General features: G+C 35.7%; 8 protein-coding genes and 1 pseudogene across 8 annotated transcripts; all 9 read right to left on the bottom strand.

Moving 5' to 3' along the window:
* Nucleotides 1-166: 166 nt before the first annotated feature.
* Nucleotides 167-667, bottom strand: LOC110944207 (the record flags this gene model as incomplete). The annotated part of the gene is given in 2 exon segments (XM_022185919.2): nucleotides 167-499; nucleotides 502-667. Coding segments are annotated over 2 exon segments (432 nt in total), but the record flags the coding sequence as incomplete, so codon positions are not given.
* Nucleotides 668-1,981: 1,314 nt separating this feature from the next.
* Nucleotides 1,982-2,482, bottom strand: LOC110944208 (the record flags this gene model as incomplete). Its single annotated transcript, XM_022185920.2, is given in 2 exon segments — nucleotides 1,982-2,260; nucleotides 2,263-2,482. Coding segments are annotated over 2 exon segments (432 nt in total), but the record flags the coding sequence as incomplete, so codon positions are not given.
* A 1,314-nt stretch (nucleotides 2,483-3,796) lies between these two features.
* On the bottom strand, nucleotides 3,797-5,547 carry LOC110944209 (annotated as a pseudogene).
* A 67-nt stretch (nucleotides 5,548-5,614) lies between these two features.
* Nucleotides 5,615-6,111, bottom strand: LOC110944210 (the record flags this gene model as incomplete). The annotated part of the gene is made up of 1 exon (XM_022185921.2): nucleotides 5,615-6,111. A coding segment is annotated over one exon (435 nt), but the record flags the coding sequence as incomplete, so codon positions are not given.
* Nucleotides 6,112-7,430: 1,319 nt separating this feature from the next.
* Nucleotides 7,431-7,927, bottom strand: LOC110944211 (the record flags this gene model as incomplete). Its single annotated transcript, XM_022185922.2, has 1 exon — nucleotides 7,431-7,927. A coding segment is annotated over one exon (435 nt), but the record flags the coding sequence as incomplete, so codon positions are not given.
* A 1,320-nt stretch (nucleotides 7,928-9,247) lies between these two features.
* LOC110944212 lies at nucleotides 9,248-9,744 on the bottom strand (the record flags this gene model as incomplete). The annotated part of the gene is made up of 1 exon (XM_022185924.2): nucleotides 9,248-9,744. A coding segment is annotated over one exon (435 nt), but the record flags the coding sequence as incomplete, so codon positions are not given.
* Nucleotides 9,745-11,063: 1,319 nt separating this feature from the next.
* Nucleotides 11,064-11,560, bottom strand: LOC110944213 (the record flags this gene model as incomplete). Its single annotated transcript, XM_022185925.2, has 1 exon — nucleotides 11,064-11,560. A coding segment is annotated over one exon (435 nt), but the record flags the coding sequence as incomplete, so codon positions are not given.
* A 1,318-nt stretch (nucleotides 11,561-12,878) lies between these two features.
* On the bottom strand, nucleotides 12,879-13,375 carry LOC110944214 (the record flags this gene model as incomplete). The annotated part of the gene is made up of 1 exon (XM_022185926.2): nucleotides 12,879-13,375. A coding segment is annotated over one exon (435 nt), but the record flags the coding sequence as incomplete, so codon positions are not given.
* A 1,334-nt stretch (nucleotides 13,376-14,709) lies between these two features.
* On the bottom strand, nucleotides 14,710-15,472 carry LOC110942363 (pimeloyl-[acyl-carrier protein] methyl ester esterase). Its single transcript, XM_022184119.2, has one exon. It carries the CDS (start codon nucleotides 15,399-15,401, stop codon nucleotides 14,757-14,759), a length of 645 nt encoding a protein of 214 aa, XP_022039811.1. The 5' UTR covers nucleotides 15,402-15,472; the 3' UTR covers nucleotides 14,710-14,756.
* Between the last annotated feature and the right edge of the window lie 546 nt (nucleotides 15,473-16,018).

Here is a 16,018-nt window from a genome sequence, read left to right as displayed (position 1 = left end):
TATGAAGTATAACATCAAATTCCATGTAATAAATCAAAAGAAATTACCAATTAACCATACTTCTTCATAAAAGATAGGTAAATTGGATACATACAATGATCCATCGGTCGATAATAATTTATGTAATTTTACTCTAACGAAAAATTAACTTGTATCTAACTAGCATTTTGAAACGGAACAAACGACGTTAGTTCTCCGTTACATTGGGATTCTCTTAATTTACGTGTCATTGGTCAAATTACCAGTATTACCTGTATGAAGTCTACAAGTATACAATTCGGAGTCTTCACGGGCGGCTTGACAAACGTAAACCGCATCAATTCCTTCATCTTCTCCGGCGTTTGCGGGAGCAATATCTCCGCCGCCTCCTCCAAACTCTTCACCGGAAACAACCCATCCTCCAAATCCTTCTCCTCCAAACACACCCCGGCGCAACATATCACCACCCTCTCCACCATTTCCTTAAACTGCGCCGCTAAACTATACGCCACAAACCCCCATAACTCAACCCCACCACCCTCATTCTCTTCACTGAGTTCACCTCCATGACTCGGTACACACACTGAGCCTGGAACGAGTCTGACCGATCCGACCGAGTCGTGAACGAGTCACCAAAAAACACCAAATCCGGCACGTAGACATTGAAGTGGTGAACTAGTTTAGGGAGGAAATTTTTTTTTTTTCGATTAAATTGCTGTACTAAAAACGCATCAGAAAAATTAATTTTCCATAAATTGGCTCATTTCGAAGACAGTAATTCGTAGACAATTCAGACAGTTCACAGTGACACATTTTTTAGGTGTTTTCAGTCCATTGCGTTTTAGAATGAGTCATTTTTAAGTGTTTTCTGGCCATTGCGTTTTACATATAAGACATTTCTTTGTGTTTTTGGTGCATTGCGTTTTAGGTAAAACACATTTTTATGTGTTTTCTGGCCATTGCGTTTTACAAATAAGACATTTCTGTGTGTTTTCTGGCCATTGCGTTTTACAAATAAGTCATTTCTTTGTGTTTTTGGTGCATTGCGTTTTAGGTAGAACACATTTTTATGTGTTTTCTGGCCATTGCGTTTTACAAATAAGACATTTCTGTGTGTTTTCTGGCCATTGCGTTTTACAAATAAGTCATTTCTTTGTGTTTTTGGTGCATTGCGTTTTAGAAAAATGTCATTTTTTAGGTTTTTTTTTTCATTGCGTTTTACGTAACTGGTGGTTTTTCTATTGCGTTTTACGCAACTGGGTTTTAATTTTTTTTTTAAAATATAGCAATAGTATACTCGTTTTAAAGAAAAAAAACGCTCATTTTTTTGGTGCAATTTTTATAAAAAAATAATGTCGTATGAAAGAGTTATTAACGTTTAAAAAATGGGGGGGAATTGGAGGAGAGAGAAACTATTGGCTTGGATTGACTAGAATGCCCTTGAACAAACTCACGCGCCTCTTTTATTCTTTTCAATTTCCCTGATTTAATCTTAGCCCTTGATTAACTTAATGAATGGTCAAGATCACTTCCTATCCTTCCTAGCCAAATAAACTTCCTATTGTATCTCCACCCTTGGAATTATATGTCTCTTATTAAAATGAGTAAATGTTATCACCTTTGGATAAAATGTAAGCCTAAATACGTCATCCTTATTGTCATAAATGAAGCATTCAGAAACCGGTAAGATTTTTCCCCATTTGTCAATACGTGGAATTTCGTCCTTTTCTATTTTTATATTATACTTTATATTATCATGTACAATTTAATTATTAATAACTCTACATAAAAAAACTCTAGTGACTTTATACGTTCACAAAGATCAAATTCTTTTAATATGAAGTATAACATCAAATTCCATGTAATAAATCAAAAGAAATTACCAATTAACCATACTTCTTCATAAAAGATAGGTAAATTGGATACATACAATGATCCATCGGTCGATAATAATTTATGTAATTTTACTCTAACGAAAAATTAACTTGTATCTAACTAGCATTTTGAAACGGAACAAACGACGTTAGTTCTCCGTTACATTGGGATTCTCTTAATTTACGTGTCATTGGTCAAATTACCAGTATTACCTGTATGAAGTCTACAAGTATACAATTCGGAGTCTTCACGGGCGGCTTGACAAACGTAAACCGCATCAATTCCTTCATCTTCTCCGGCGTTTGCGGGAGCAATATCTCCGCCGCCTCCTCCAAACTCTTCACCGGAAACAACCCATCCTCCAAATCCTTCTCCTCCAAACACACCCCGGCGCAACATATCACCACCTCTCCACCATTTCCTTAAACTGCGCCGCTAAACTATACGCCACAAACCCCCCATAACTCAACCCCACCACCCTCATTCTCTTCACTGAGTTCACCTCCATGACTCGGTACACACACTGAGCCTGGAACGAGTCTGACCGATCCGACCGAGTCGTGAACGAGTCACCAAAAAACACCAAATCCGGCACGTAGACATTGAAGTGGTGAACTAGTTTAGGGAGGAAATTTTTTTTTTTTCGATTAAATTGCTGTACTAAAAACGCATCAGAAAAATTAATTTTCCATAAATTGGCTCATTTCGAAGACAGTAATTCGTAGACAATTCAGACAGTTCACAGTGACACATTTTTTAGGTGTTTTCAGTCCATTGCGTTTTAGAATGAGTCATTTTTAAGTGTTTTCTGGCCATTGCGTTTACATATAAGACATTTCTTTGTGTTTTTGGTGCATTGCGTTTTAGGTAAAACACATTTTATGTGTTTTCTGGCCATTGCGTTTTACAAATAAGACATTTCTGTGTGTTTTCTGGCCATTGCGTTTTACAAATAAGTCATTTCTTGTGTTTTTGGTGCATTGCGTTTTAGGTAGAACACATTTTTATGTGTTTTCTGGCCATTGCGTTTTACAAATAAGACATTTCTGTGTGTTTTCTGGCCATTGCGTTTTACAAATAAGTCATTTCTTTGTGTTTTTGGTGCATTGCGTTTTAGAAAAATGTCATTTTTTAGGTTTTTTTTTTCATTGCGTTTTACGTAACTGGTGGTTTTTCTATTGCGTTTTACGCAACTGGGTTTTAATTTTTTTTTTTAAAATATAGCAATAGTATACTCGTTTTAAAGAAAAAAAACGCTCATTTTTTTGGTGCAATTTTTATAAAAAAATAATGTCGTATGAAAGAGTTATTAACGTTTAAAAAATGGGGGGGAATTGGAGGAGAGAGAAACTATTGGCTTGGATTGACTAGAATGCCCTTGAACAAACTCACGCGCCTCTTTTATTCTTTTCAATTTCCCTGATTTAATCTTAGCCCTTGATTAACTTAATGAATGGTCAAGATCACTTCCTATCCTTCCTAGCCAAATAAACTTCCTATTGTATCTCCACCCTTGGAATTATATGTCTCTTATTAAAATGAGTAAATGTTATCACCTTTGGATAAAATGTAAGCCTAAATACGTCATCCTTATTGTCATAAATGAAGCATTCAGAAACCGGTAAGATTTTTCCCCATTTGTCAATACGTGGAATTTCGTCCTTTTCTATTTTTATATTATACTTTATATTATCATGTACAATTTAATTATTAATAACTCTACATAAAAAAACTCTAGTGACTTTATACGTTCACAAAGATCAAATTCTTTTAATATGAAGTATAACATCAAATTCCATGTAATAAATCAAAAGAAATTACCAATTAACCATACTTCTTCATAAAAGATAGGTAAATTGGATACATACAATGATCCATCGGTCGATAATAATTTATGTAATTTTACTCTAACGAAAAATTAACTTGTATCTAACTAGCATTTTGAAACGGAACAAACGACGTTAGTTCTCCGTTACATTGGGATTCTCTTAATTTACGTGTCATTGGTCAAATTACCAGTATTACCTGTATGAAGTCTACAAGTATACAATTCGGAGTCTTCACGGGCGGCTTGACAAACGTAAACCGCATCAATTCCTTCATCTTCTCCGGCGTTTGCGGGAGCAATATCTCCGCCGCCTCCTCCAAACTCTTCACCGGAAACAACCCATCCTCCAAATCCTTCTCCTCCAAACACACCCCGGCGCAACATATCACCACCCTCTCCACCATTTCCTTAAACTGCGCCGCTAAACTATACGCCACAAACCCCCCATAACTCAACCCCACCACCCTCATTCTCTTCACTGAGTTCACCTCCATGACTCGGTACACACACTGAGCCTGGAACGAGTCTGACCGATCCGACCGAGTCCGTGAACGAGTCACCAAAAAACACCAAATCCGGCACGTAGACATTGAAGTGGTGAACTAGTTTAGGGAGGAAATTTTTTTTTTTCGATTAAATTGCTGTACTAAAAACGCATCAGAAAAATTAATTTTCCATAAATTGGCTCATTTCGAAGACAGTAATTCGTAGACAATTCAGACAGTTCACAGTGACACATTTTTTAGGTGTTTTCAGTCCATTGCGTTTTAGAATGAGTCATTTTTAAGTGTTTTCTGGCCATTGCGTTTTACATATAAGACATTTCTTTGTGTTTTTGGTGCATTGCGTTTTAGGTAAAACACATTTTATGTGTTTTCTGGCCATTGCGTTTTACAAATAAGACATTTCTGTGTGTTTTCTGGCCATTGCGTTTTACAAATAAGTCATTTCTTTGTGTTTTTGGTGCATTGCGTTTTAGGTAGAACACATTTTTATGTGTTTTCTGGCCATTGCGTTTTACAAATAAGACATTTCTGTGTGTTTTCTGGCCATTGCGTTTTACAAATAAGTCATTTCTTTGTGTTTTTGGTGCATTGCGTTTTAGAAAAATGTCATTTTTTAGGTTTTTTTTTTCATTGCGTTTTACGTAACTGGTGGTTTTTCTATTGCGTTTTACGCAACTGGGTTTTAATTTTTTTTTTTAAAATATAGCAATAGTATACTCGTTTTAAAGAAAAAAAACGCTCATTTTTTTGGTGCAATTTTTATAAAAAAATAATGTCGTATGAAAGAGTTATTAACGTTTAAAAAATGGGGGGGAATTGGAGGAGAGAGAAACTATTGGCTTGGATTGACTAGAATGCCCTTGAACAAACTCACGCGCCTCTTTTATTCTTTTCAATTTCCCTGATTTAATCTTAGCCCTTGATTAACTTAATGAATGGTCAAGATCACTTCCTATCCTTCCTAGCCAAATAAACTTCCTATTGTATCTCCACCCTTGGAATTATATGTCTCTTATTAAAATGAGTAAATGTTATCACCTTTGGATAAAATGTAAGCCTAAATACGTCATCCTTATTGTCATAAATGAAGCATTCAGAAACCGGTAAGATTTTTCCCCATTTGTCAATACGTGGAATTTCGTCCTTTTCTATTTTTATATTATACTTTATATTATCATGTACAATTTAATTATTAATAACTCTACATAAAAAACTCTAGTGACTTTATACGTTCACAAAGATCAAATTCTTTTAATATGAAGTATAACATCAAATTCCATGTAATAAATCAAAAGAAATTACCAATTAACCATACTTCTTCATAAAAGATAGGTAAATTGGATACATACAATGATCCATCGGTCGATAATAATTTATGTAATTTTACTCTAACGAAAAATTAACTTGTATCTAACTAGCATTTTGAAACGGAACAAACGACGTTAGTTCTCCGTTACATTGGGATTCTCTTAATTTACGTGTCATTGGTCAAATTACCAGTATTACCTGTATGAAGTCTACAAGTATACAATTCGGAGTCTTCACGGGCGGCTTGACAAACGTAAACCGCATCAATTCCTTCATCTTCTCCGGCGTTTGCGGGAGCAATATCTCCGCCGCCTCCTCCAAACTCTTCACCGGAAACAACCCATCCTCCAAATCCTTCTCCTCCAAACACACCCCGGCGCAACATATCACCACCCTCTCCACCATTTCCTTAAACTGCGCCGCTAAACTATACGCCACAAACCCCCCATAACTCAACCCCACCACCCTCATTCTCTTCACTGAGTTCACCTCCATGACTCGGTACACACACTGAGCCTGGAACGAGTCTGACCGATCCGACCGAGTCGTGAACGAGTCACCAAAAAACACCAAATCCGGCACGTAGACATTGAAGTGGTGAACTAGTTTAGGGAGGAAATTTTTTTTTTTTCGATTAAATTGCTGTACTAAAAACGCATCAGAAAAATTAATTTTCCATAAATTGGCTCATTTCGAAGACAGTAATTCGTAGACAATTCAGACAGTTCACAGTGACACATTTTTTAGGTGTTTTCAGTCCATTGCGTTTTAGAATGAGTCATTTTTAAGTGTTTTCTGGCCATTGCGTTTTACATATAAGACATTTCTTTGTGTTTTTGGTGCATTGCGTTTTAGGTAAAACACATTTTTATGTGTTTTCTGGCCATTGCGTTTTACAAATAAGACATTTCTGTGTGTTTTCTGGCCATTGCGTTTTACAAATAAGTCATTTCTTTGTGTTTTTGGTGCATTGCGTTTTAGGTAGAACACATTTTTATGTGTTTTCTGGCCATTGCGTTTTACAAATAAGACATTTCTGTGTGTTTTCTGGCCATTGCGTTTTACAAATAAGTCATTTCTTTGTGTTTTTGGTGCATTGCGTTTTAGAAAAATGTCATTTTTTAGGTTTTTTTTTTCATTGCGTTTTACGTAACTGGTGGTTTTTCTATTGCGTTTTACGCAACTGGGTTTTAATTTTTTTTTTAAAATATAGCAATAGTATACTCGTTTTAAAGAAAAAAAACGCTCATTTTTTTGGTGCAATTTTTATAAAAAAATAATGTCGTATGAAAGAGTTATTAACGTTTAAAAAATGGGGGGGAATTGGAGGAGAGAGAAACTATTGGCTTGGATTGACTAGAATGCCCTTGAACAAACTCACGCGCCTCTTTTATTCTTTTCAATTTCCCTGATTTAATCTTAGCCCTTGATTAACTTAATGAATGGTCAAGATCACTTCCTATCCTTCCTAGCCAAATAAACTTCCTATTGTATCTCCACCCTTGGAATTATATGTCTCTTATTAAAATGAGTAAATGTTATCACCTTTGGATAAAATGTAAGCCTAAATACGTCATCCTTATTGTCATAAATGAAGCATTCAGAAACCGGTAAGATTTTTCCCCATTTGTCAATACGTGGAATTTCGTCCTTTTCTATTTTTATATTATACTTTATATTATCATGTACAATTTAATTATTAATAACTCTACATAAAAAAACTCTAGTGACTTTATACGTTCACAAAGATCAAATTCTTTTAATATGAAGTATAACATCAAATTCCATGTAATAAATCAAAAGAAATTACCAATTAACCATACTTCTTCATAAAAGATAGGTAAATTGGATACATACAATGATCCATCGGTCGATAATAATTTATGTAATTTTACTCTAACGAAAAATTAACTTGTATCTAACTAGCATTTTGAAACGGAACAAACGACGTTAGTTCTCCGTTACATTGGGATTCTCTTAATTTACGTGTCATTGGTCAAATTACCAGTATTACCTGTATGAAGTCTACAAGTATACAATTCGGAGTCTTCACGGGCGGCTTGACAAACGTAAACCGCATCAATTCCTTCATCTTCTCCGGCGTTTGCGGGAGCAATATCTCCGCCGCCTCCTCCAAACTCTTCACCGGAAACAACCCATCCTCCAAATCCTTCTCCTCCAAACACACCCCGGCGCAACATATCACCACCCTCTCCACCATTTCCTTAAACTGCGCCGCTAAACTATACGCCACAAACCCCCCATAACTCAACCCCACCACCCTCATTCTCTTCACTGAGTTCACCTCCATGACTCGGTACACACACTGAGCCTGGAACGAGTCTGACCGATCCGACCGAGTCGTGAACGAGTCACCAAAAAACACCAAATCCGGCACGTAGACATTGAAGTGGTGAACTAGTTTAGGGAGGAAATTTTTTTTTTTTCGATTAAATTGCTGTACTAAAAACGCATCAGAAAAATTAATTTTCCATAAATTGGCTCATTTCGAAGACAGTAATTCGTAGACAATTCAGACAGTTCACAGTGACACATTTTTTAGGTGTTTTCAGTCCATTGCGTTTTAGAATGAGTCATTTTTAAGTGTTTTCTGGCCATTGCGTTTTACATATAAGACATTTCTTTGTGTTTTTGGTGCATTGCGTTTTAGGTAAAACACATTTTTATGTGTTTTCTGGCCATTGCGTTTTACAAATAAGACATTTCTGTGTGTTTTCTGGCCATTGCGTTTTACAAATAAGTCATTTCTTTGTGTTTTTGGTGCATTGCGTTTTAGGTAGAACACATTTTTATGTGTTTTCTGGCCATTGCGTTTTACAAATAAGACATTTCTGTGTGTTTTCTGGCCATTGCGTTTTACAAATAAGTCATTTCTTTGTGTTTTTGGTGCATTGCGTTTTAGAAAAATGTCATTTTTTAGGTTTTTTTTTTCATTGCGTTTTACGTAACTGGTGGTTTTTCTATTGCGTTTTACGCAACTGGGTTTTAATTTTTTTTTTTAAAATATAGCAATAGTATACTCGTTTTAAAGAAAAAAAACGCTCATTTTTTTGGTGCAATTTTTATAAAAAAATAATGTCGTATGAAAGAGTTATTAACGTTTAAAAAATGGGGGGGAATTGGAGGAGAGAGAAACTATTGGCTTGGATTGACTAGAATGCCCTTGAACAAACTCACGCGCCTCTTTTATTCTTTTCAATTTCCCTGATTTAATCTTAGCCCTTGATTAACTTAATGAATGGTCAAGATCACTTCCTATCCTTCCTAGCCAAATAAACTTCCTATTGTATCTCCACCCTTGGAATTATATGTCTCTTATTAAAATGAGTAAATGTTATCACCTTTGGATAAAATGTAAGCCTAAATACGTCATCCTTATTGTCATAAATGAAGCATTCAGAAACCGGTAAGATTTTTCCCCATTTGTCAATACGTGGAATTTCGTCCTTTTCTATTTTTATATTATACTTTATATTATCATGTACAATTTAATTATTAATAACTCTACATAAAAAAACTCTAGTGACTTTATACGTTCACAAAGATCAAATTCTTTTAATATGAAGTATAACATCAAATTCCATGTAATAAATCAAAAGAAATTACCAATTAACCATACTTCTTCATAAAAGATAGGTAAATTGGATACATACAATGATCCATCGGTCGATAATAATTTATGTAATTTTACTCTAACGAAAAATTAACTTGTATCTAACTAGCATTTTGAAACGGAACAAACGACGTTAGTTCTCCGTTACATTGGGATTCTCTTAATTTACGTGTCATTGGTCAAATTACCAGTATTACCTGTATGAAGTCTACAAGTATACAATTCGGAGTCTTCACGGGCGGCTTGACAAACGTAAACCGCATCAATTCCTTCATCTTCTCCGGCGTTTGCGGGAGCAATATCTCCGCCGCCTCCTCCAAACTCTTCACCGGAAACAACCCATCCTCCAAATCCTTCTCCTCCAAACACACCCCGGCGCAACATATCACCACCCTCTCCACCATTTCCTTAAACTGCGCCGCTAAACTATACGCCACAAACCCCCCATAACTCAACCCCACCACCCTCATTCTCTTCACTGAGTTCACCTCCATGACTCGGTACACACACTGAGCCTGGAACGAGTCTGACCGATCCGACCGAGTCGTGAACGAGTCACCAAAAAACACCAAATCCGGCACGTAGACATTGAAGTGGTGAACTAGTTTAGGGAGGAATTTTTTTTTTTTTCGATTAAATTGCTGTACTAAAAACGCATCAGAAAAATTAATTTTCCATAAATTGGCTCATTTCGAAGACAGTAATTCGTAGACAATTCAGACAGTTCACAGTGACACATTTTTTAGGTGTTTTCAGTCCATTGCGTTTTAGAATGAGTCATTTTTAAGTGTTTTCTGGCCATTGCGTTTTACATATAAGACATTTCTTTGTGTTTTTGGTGCATTGCGTTTTAGGTAAAACACATTTTTATGTGTTTTCTGGCCATTGCGTTTTACAAATAAGACATTTCTGTGTGTTTTCTGGCCATTGCGTTTTACAAATAAGTCATTTCTTTGTGTTTTTGGTGCATTGCGTTTTAGGTAGAACACATTTTTATGTGTTTTCTGGCCATTGCGTTTTACAAATAAGACATTTCTGTGTGTTTTCTGGCCATTGCGTTTTACAAATAAGTCATTTCTTTGTGTTTTTGGTGCATTGCGTTTTAGAAAAATGTCATTTTTTAGGTTTTTTTTTCATTGCGTTTTACGTAACTGGTGGTTTTTCTATTGCGTTTTACGCAACTGGGTTTTAATTTTTTTTTTTAAAATATAGCAATAGTATACTCGTTTTAAAGAAAAAAAACGCTCATTTTTTTGGTGCAATTTTTATAAAAAAATAATGTCGTATGAAAGAGTTATTAACGTTTAAAAAATGGGGGGGAATTGGAGGAGAGAGAAACTATTGGCTTGGATTGACTAGAATGCCCTTGAACAAACTCACGCGCCTCTTTTATTCTTTTCAATTTCCCTGATTTAATCTTAGCCCTTGATTAACTTAATGAATGGTCAAGATCACTTCCTATCCTTCCTAGCCAAATAAACTTCCTATTGTATCTCCACCCTTGGAATTATATGTCTCTTATTAAAATGAGTAAATGTTATCACCTTTGGATAAAATGTAAGCCTAAATACGTCATCCTTATTGTCATAAATGAAGCATTCAGAAACCGGTAAGATTTTTCCCCATTTGTCAATACGTGGAATTTCGTCCTTTTCTATTTTTATATTATACTTTATATTATCATGTACAATTTAATTATTAATAACTCTACATAAAAAAACTCTAGTGACTTTATACGTTCACAAAGATCAAATTCTTTTAATATGAAGTATAACATCAAATTCCATGTAATAAATCAAAAGAAATTACCAATTAACCATACTTCTTCATAAAAGATAGGTAAATTGGATACATACAATGATCCATCGGTCGATAATAATTTATGTAATTTTACTCTAACGAAAAATTAACTTGTATCTAACTAGCATTTTGAAACGGAACAAACGACGTTAGTTCTCCGTTACATTGGGATTCTCTTAATTTACGTGTCATTGGTCAAATTACCAGTATTACCTGTATGAAGTCTACAAGTATACAATTCGGAGTCTTCACGGGCGGCTTGACAAACGTAAACCGCATCAATTCCTTCATCTTCTCCGGCGTTTGCGGGAGCAATATCTCCGCCGCCTCCTCCAAACTCTTCACCGGAAACAACCCATCCTCCAAATCCTTCTCCTCCAAACACACCCCGGCGCAACATATCACCACCCTCTCCACCATTTCCTTAAACTGCGCCGCTAAACTATACGCCACAAACCCCCCATAACTCAACCCCACCACCCTCATTCTCTTCACTGAGTTCACCTCCATGACTCGGTACACACACTGAGCCTGGAACGAGTCTGACCGATCCGACCGAGTCGTGAACGAGTCACCAAAAAACACCAAATCCGGCACGTAGACATTGAAGTGGTGAACTAGTTTAGGGAGGAAATTTTTTTTTTTCGATTAAATTGCTGTACTAAAAACGCATCAGAAAAATTAATTTTCCATAAATTGGCTCATTTCGAAGACAGTAATTCGTAGACAATTCAGACAGTTCACAGTGACACATTTTTTAGGTGTTTTCAGTCCATTGCGTTTTAGAATGAGTCATTTTTAAGTGTTTTCTGGCCATTGCGTTTTACATATAAGACATTTCTTTGTGTTTTTGGTGCATTGCGTTTTAGGTAAAACACATTTTTATGTGTTTTCTGGCCATTGCGTTTTACAAATAAGACATTTCTGTGTGTTTTCTGGCCATTGCGTTTTACAAATAAGTCATTTCTTTGTGTTTTTGGTGCATTGCGTTTTAGGTAGAACACATTTTTATGTGTTTTCTGGCCATTGCGTTTTACAAATAAGACATTTCTGTGTGTTTTCTGGCCATTGCGTTTTACAAATAAGTCATTTCTTTGTGTTTTTGGTGCATTGCGTTTTAGAAAAATGTCATTTTTTAGGTTTTTTTTTTCATTGCGTTTTACGTAACTGGTGGTTTTTCTATTGCGTTTTACGCAACTGGGTTTTAATTTTTTTTTTTAAAATATAGCAATAGTATACTCGTTTTAAAGAAAAAAAACGCTCATTTTTTTGGTGCAATTTTTATAAAAAAATAATGTCGTATGAAAGAGTTATTAACGTTTAAAAAATGGGGGGGAATTGGAGGAGAGAGAAACTATTGGCTTGGATTGACTAGAATGCCCTTGAACAAACTCACGCGCCTCTTTTATTCTTTTCAATTTCCCTGATTTAATCTTAGCCCTTGATTAACTTAATGAATGGTCAAGATCACTTCCTATCCTTCCTAGCCAAATAAACTTCCTATTGTATCTCCACCCTTGGAATTATATGTCTCTTATTAAAATGAGTAAATGTTATCACCTTTGGATAAAATGTAAGCCTAAATACGTCATCCTTATTGTCATAAATGAAGCATTCAGAAACCGGTAAGATTTTTCCCCATTTGTCAATACGTGGAATTTCGTCCTTTTCTATTTTTATATTATACTTTATATTATCATGTACAATTTAATTATTAATAACTCTACATAAAAAACTCTAGTGACTTTATACGTTCACAAAGATCAAATTCTTTTAATATGAAGTATAACATCAAATTCCATGTAATAAATCAAAAGAAATTACCAATTAACCATACTTCTTCATAAAAGATAGGTAAATTGGATACATACAATGATCCATCGGTCGATAATAATTTATGTAATTTTACTCTAACGAAAAATTAACTTGTATCTAACTAGCATTTTGAAACGGAACAAACGACGTTAGTTCTCCGTTACATTGGGATTCTCTTAATTTACGTGTCATTGGTCAAATTACCAGTATTACCTGTATGAAGTCTACAAGTATACAATTCGGAGTCTTCACGGGCGGCTTGACAAACGTAAACCGCATCAATTCCTTCATCTTCTCCGGCGTTTGCGGGAGCAATATCTCCGCCGCCTCCTCCAAACTCTTCACCGGAAACAACCCATCCTCCAAATCCTTCTCCTCCAAACACACCCCGGCGCAACATATCACCACCCTCTCCACCATTTCCTTAAACTGCGCCGCTAAACTATACGCCACAAACCCCCCATAACTCAACCCCACCACCCTCATTCTCTTCACTGAGTTCACCTCCATGACTCGGTACACACACTGAGCCTGGAACGAGTCTGACCGATCCGACCGAGTCGTGAACGAGTCACCAAAAAACACCAAATCCGGCACGTAGACATTGAAGTGGTGAACTAGTTTAGGGAGGAAATTTTTTTTTTTCGATTAAATTGCTGTACTAAAAACGCATCAGAAAAATTAATTTTCCATAAATTGGCTCATTTCGAAGACAGTAATTCGTAGACAATTCAGACAGTTCACAGTGACACATTTTTTAGGTGTTTTCAGTCCATTGCGTTTTAGAATGAGTCATTTTTAAGTGTTTTCTGGCCATTGCGTTTTACATATAAGACATTTCTTTGTGTTTTTGGTGCATTGCGTTTTAGGTAAAACACATTTTTATGTGTTTTCTGGCCATTGCGTTTTACAAATAAGACATTTCTGTGTGTTTTCTGGCCATTGCGTTTTACAAATAAGTCATTTCTTTGTGTTTTTGGTGCATTGCGTTTTAGGTAGAACACATTTTTATGTGTTTTCTGGCCATTGCGTTTTACAAATAAGACATTTCTGTGTGTTTTCTGGCCATTGCGTTTTACAAATAAGTCATTTCTTTGTGTTTTTGGTGCATTGCGTTTTAGAAAAATGTCATTTTTTAGGTTTTTTTTTTCATTGCGTTTTACGTAACTGGTGGTTTTTCTATTGCGTTTTACGCAACTGGGTTTTAATTTTTTTTTTTAAAATATAGCAATAGTATACTCGTTTTAAAGAAAAAAAACGCTCATTTTTTTGGTGCAATTTTTATAAAAAAATAATGTCGTATGAAAGAGTTATTAACGTTTAAAAAATGGGGGGGAATTGGAGGAGAGAGAAACTATTGGCTTGGATTGACTAGAATGCCCTTGAACAAACTCACGCGCCTCTTTTATTCTTTTCAATTTCCCTGATTTAATCTTAGCCCTTGATTAACTTAATGAATGGTCAAGATCACTTCCTATCCTTCCTAGCCAAATAAACTTCCTATTGTATCTCCACCCTTGGAATTATATGTCTCTTATTAAAATGAGTAAATGTTATCACCTTTGGATAAAATGTAAGCCTAAATACGTCATCCTTATTGTCATAAATGAAGCATTCAGAAACCGGTAAGATTTTTCCCCATTTGTCAATACGTGGAATTTCGTCCTTTTCTATTTTTATATTATACTTTATATTATCATGTACAATTTAATTATTAATAACTCTACATAAAAAAACTCTAGTGACTTTATACGTTCACAAAGATCAAATTCTTTTAATATGAAGTATAACATCAAATTCCATGTAATAAATCAAAAGAAATTACCAATTAACCATACTTCTTCATAAAAGATAGGTAAATTGGATACATACAATGATCCATCGGTCGATAATAATTTATGTAATTTTACTCTAACGAAAAATTAACTTGTATCTAACTAGCATTTTGAAACGGAACAAACGACGTTAGTTCTCCGTTACATTGGGATTCTCTTAATTTACGTGTCATTGGTCAAATTACCAGTATTACCTGTATGAAGTCTACAAGTATACAATTCGGAGTCTTCACGGGCGGCTTGACAAACGTAAACCGCATCAATTCCTTCATCTTCTCCGGCGTTTGCGGGAGCAATATCTCCGCCGCCTCCTCCAAACTCTTCACCGGAAACAACCCATCCTCCAAATCCTTCTCCTCCAAACACACCCCGGCGCAACATATCACCACCCTCTCCACCATTTCCTTAAACTGCGCCGCTAAACTATACGCCACAAACCCCCCATAACTCAACCCCACCACCCTCATTCTCTTCACTGAGTTCACCTCCATGACTCGGTACACACACTGAGCCTGGAACGAGTCTGACCGATCCGACCGAGTCGTGAACGAGTCACCAAAAAACACCAAATCCGGCACGTAGACATTGAAGTGGTGAACTAGTTTAGGGAGGATATGTGGGCCCCACTGCCACATGGCGTTAGCTCCGAGCCCATGGAGCAGGAGGAGATCGGGTCGGGTTGGTTTACAGGCTTTGGGTACCCAGCAGTGGATGATGGTGCCGTCACCGAGGTCGGTGGTGGTTGACCGGAGACCGGAGGTGGAGAAAGTTGACCGGAGACACCAGTTTCGGGAGGCCACTAGACTGAAACACTTTGGCATGTGTGACTGGTTAAGAGCTTACACACAGTTGAGGTGTTTTCAGTGTGTGTGTGTGGTGAGAATAAGTGGATCATAAGACTATCTCCAATGGGAGATCCTTAACCTCATCCAAGATGACTTGGCAAAAATCCTTACTTTTGGACCCAATGGAGAACATTTGCTTTTGATTCATCCAAAAGATAAATCCTTCTGCAAGGGCTTCACTTATTTTGGTTAATGTGCCAATTTCTTTATATTATACTGTTTCTTTCAACATTTATTAAAGAAGAATTAAACTAATTTATTAACATTTCATTTAAAGTCATACATTTATTTACCATTAAGAGTTTACCAACCTATAACTTTAACTTTTTAAAACAGTGAATTTTTTTGAACAGGTTCTTATTCAGTGACCTTTAATTCATTTGCATTTTATGTTTTTATTTACTTTTTATGTTTTATATTACTTGGCTACTTATATTAATTATCCAATCATGTAATAATTTAAATACATTTTAATAATTTAAGTAACTAAACTTAAAGAAAAAGTGGGTGATGATGTGGAAAATATAAGGATATGTAAGGATATTTGTATGGTTGGAGGTGAATTGGAGGTTTTTAAGGATTTGTAAGGATTT

Source organism: Helianthus annuus, chromosome 5 (assembly GCF_002127325.2).
Source record: "Helianthus annuus cultivar XRQ/B chromosome 5, HanXRQr2.0-SUNRISE, whole genome shotgun sequence".
Taxonomy (NCBI): domain Eukaryota; kingdom Viridiplantae; phylum Streptophyta; class Magnoliopsida; order Asterales; family Asteraceae; genus Helianthus; species Helianthus annuus.
The sequence above is the reverse complement of the archived record's forward strand: the minus strand, read 5'-3'. Positions and strand labels throughout refer to the sequence as shown.

What these genes read in the sequence shown, in the direction of transcription:
- LOC110942363 (XM_022184119.2), bottom strand. Translation starts at nt 15,401, where the DNA reads ATGCCAAAGTGTTTCAGTCTAGTGGCCTCCCGAAACTGGTGTCTCCGG.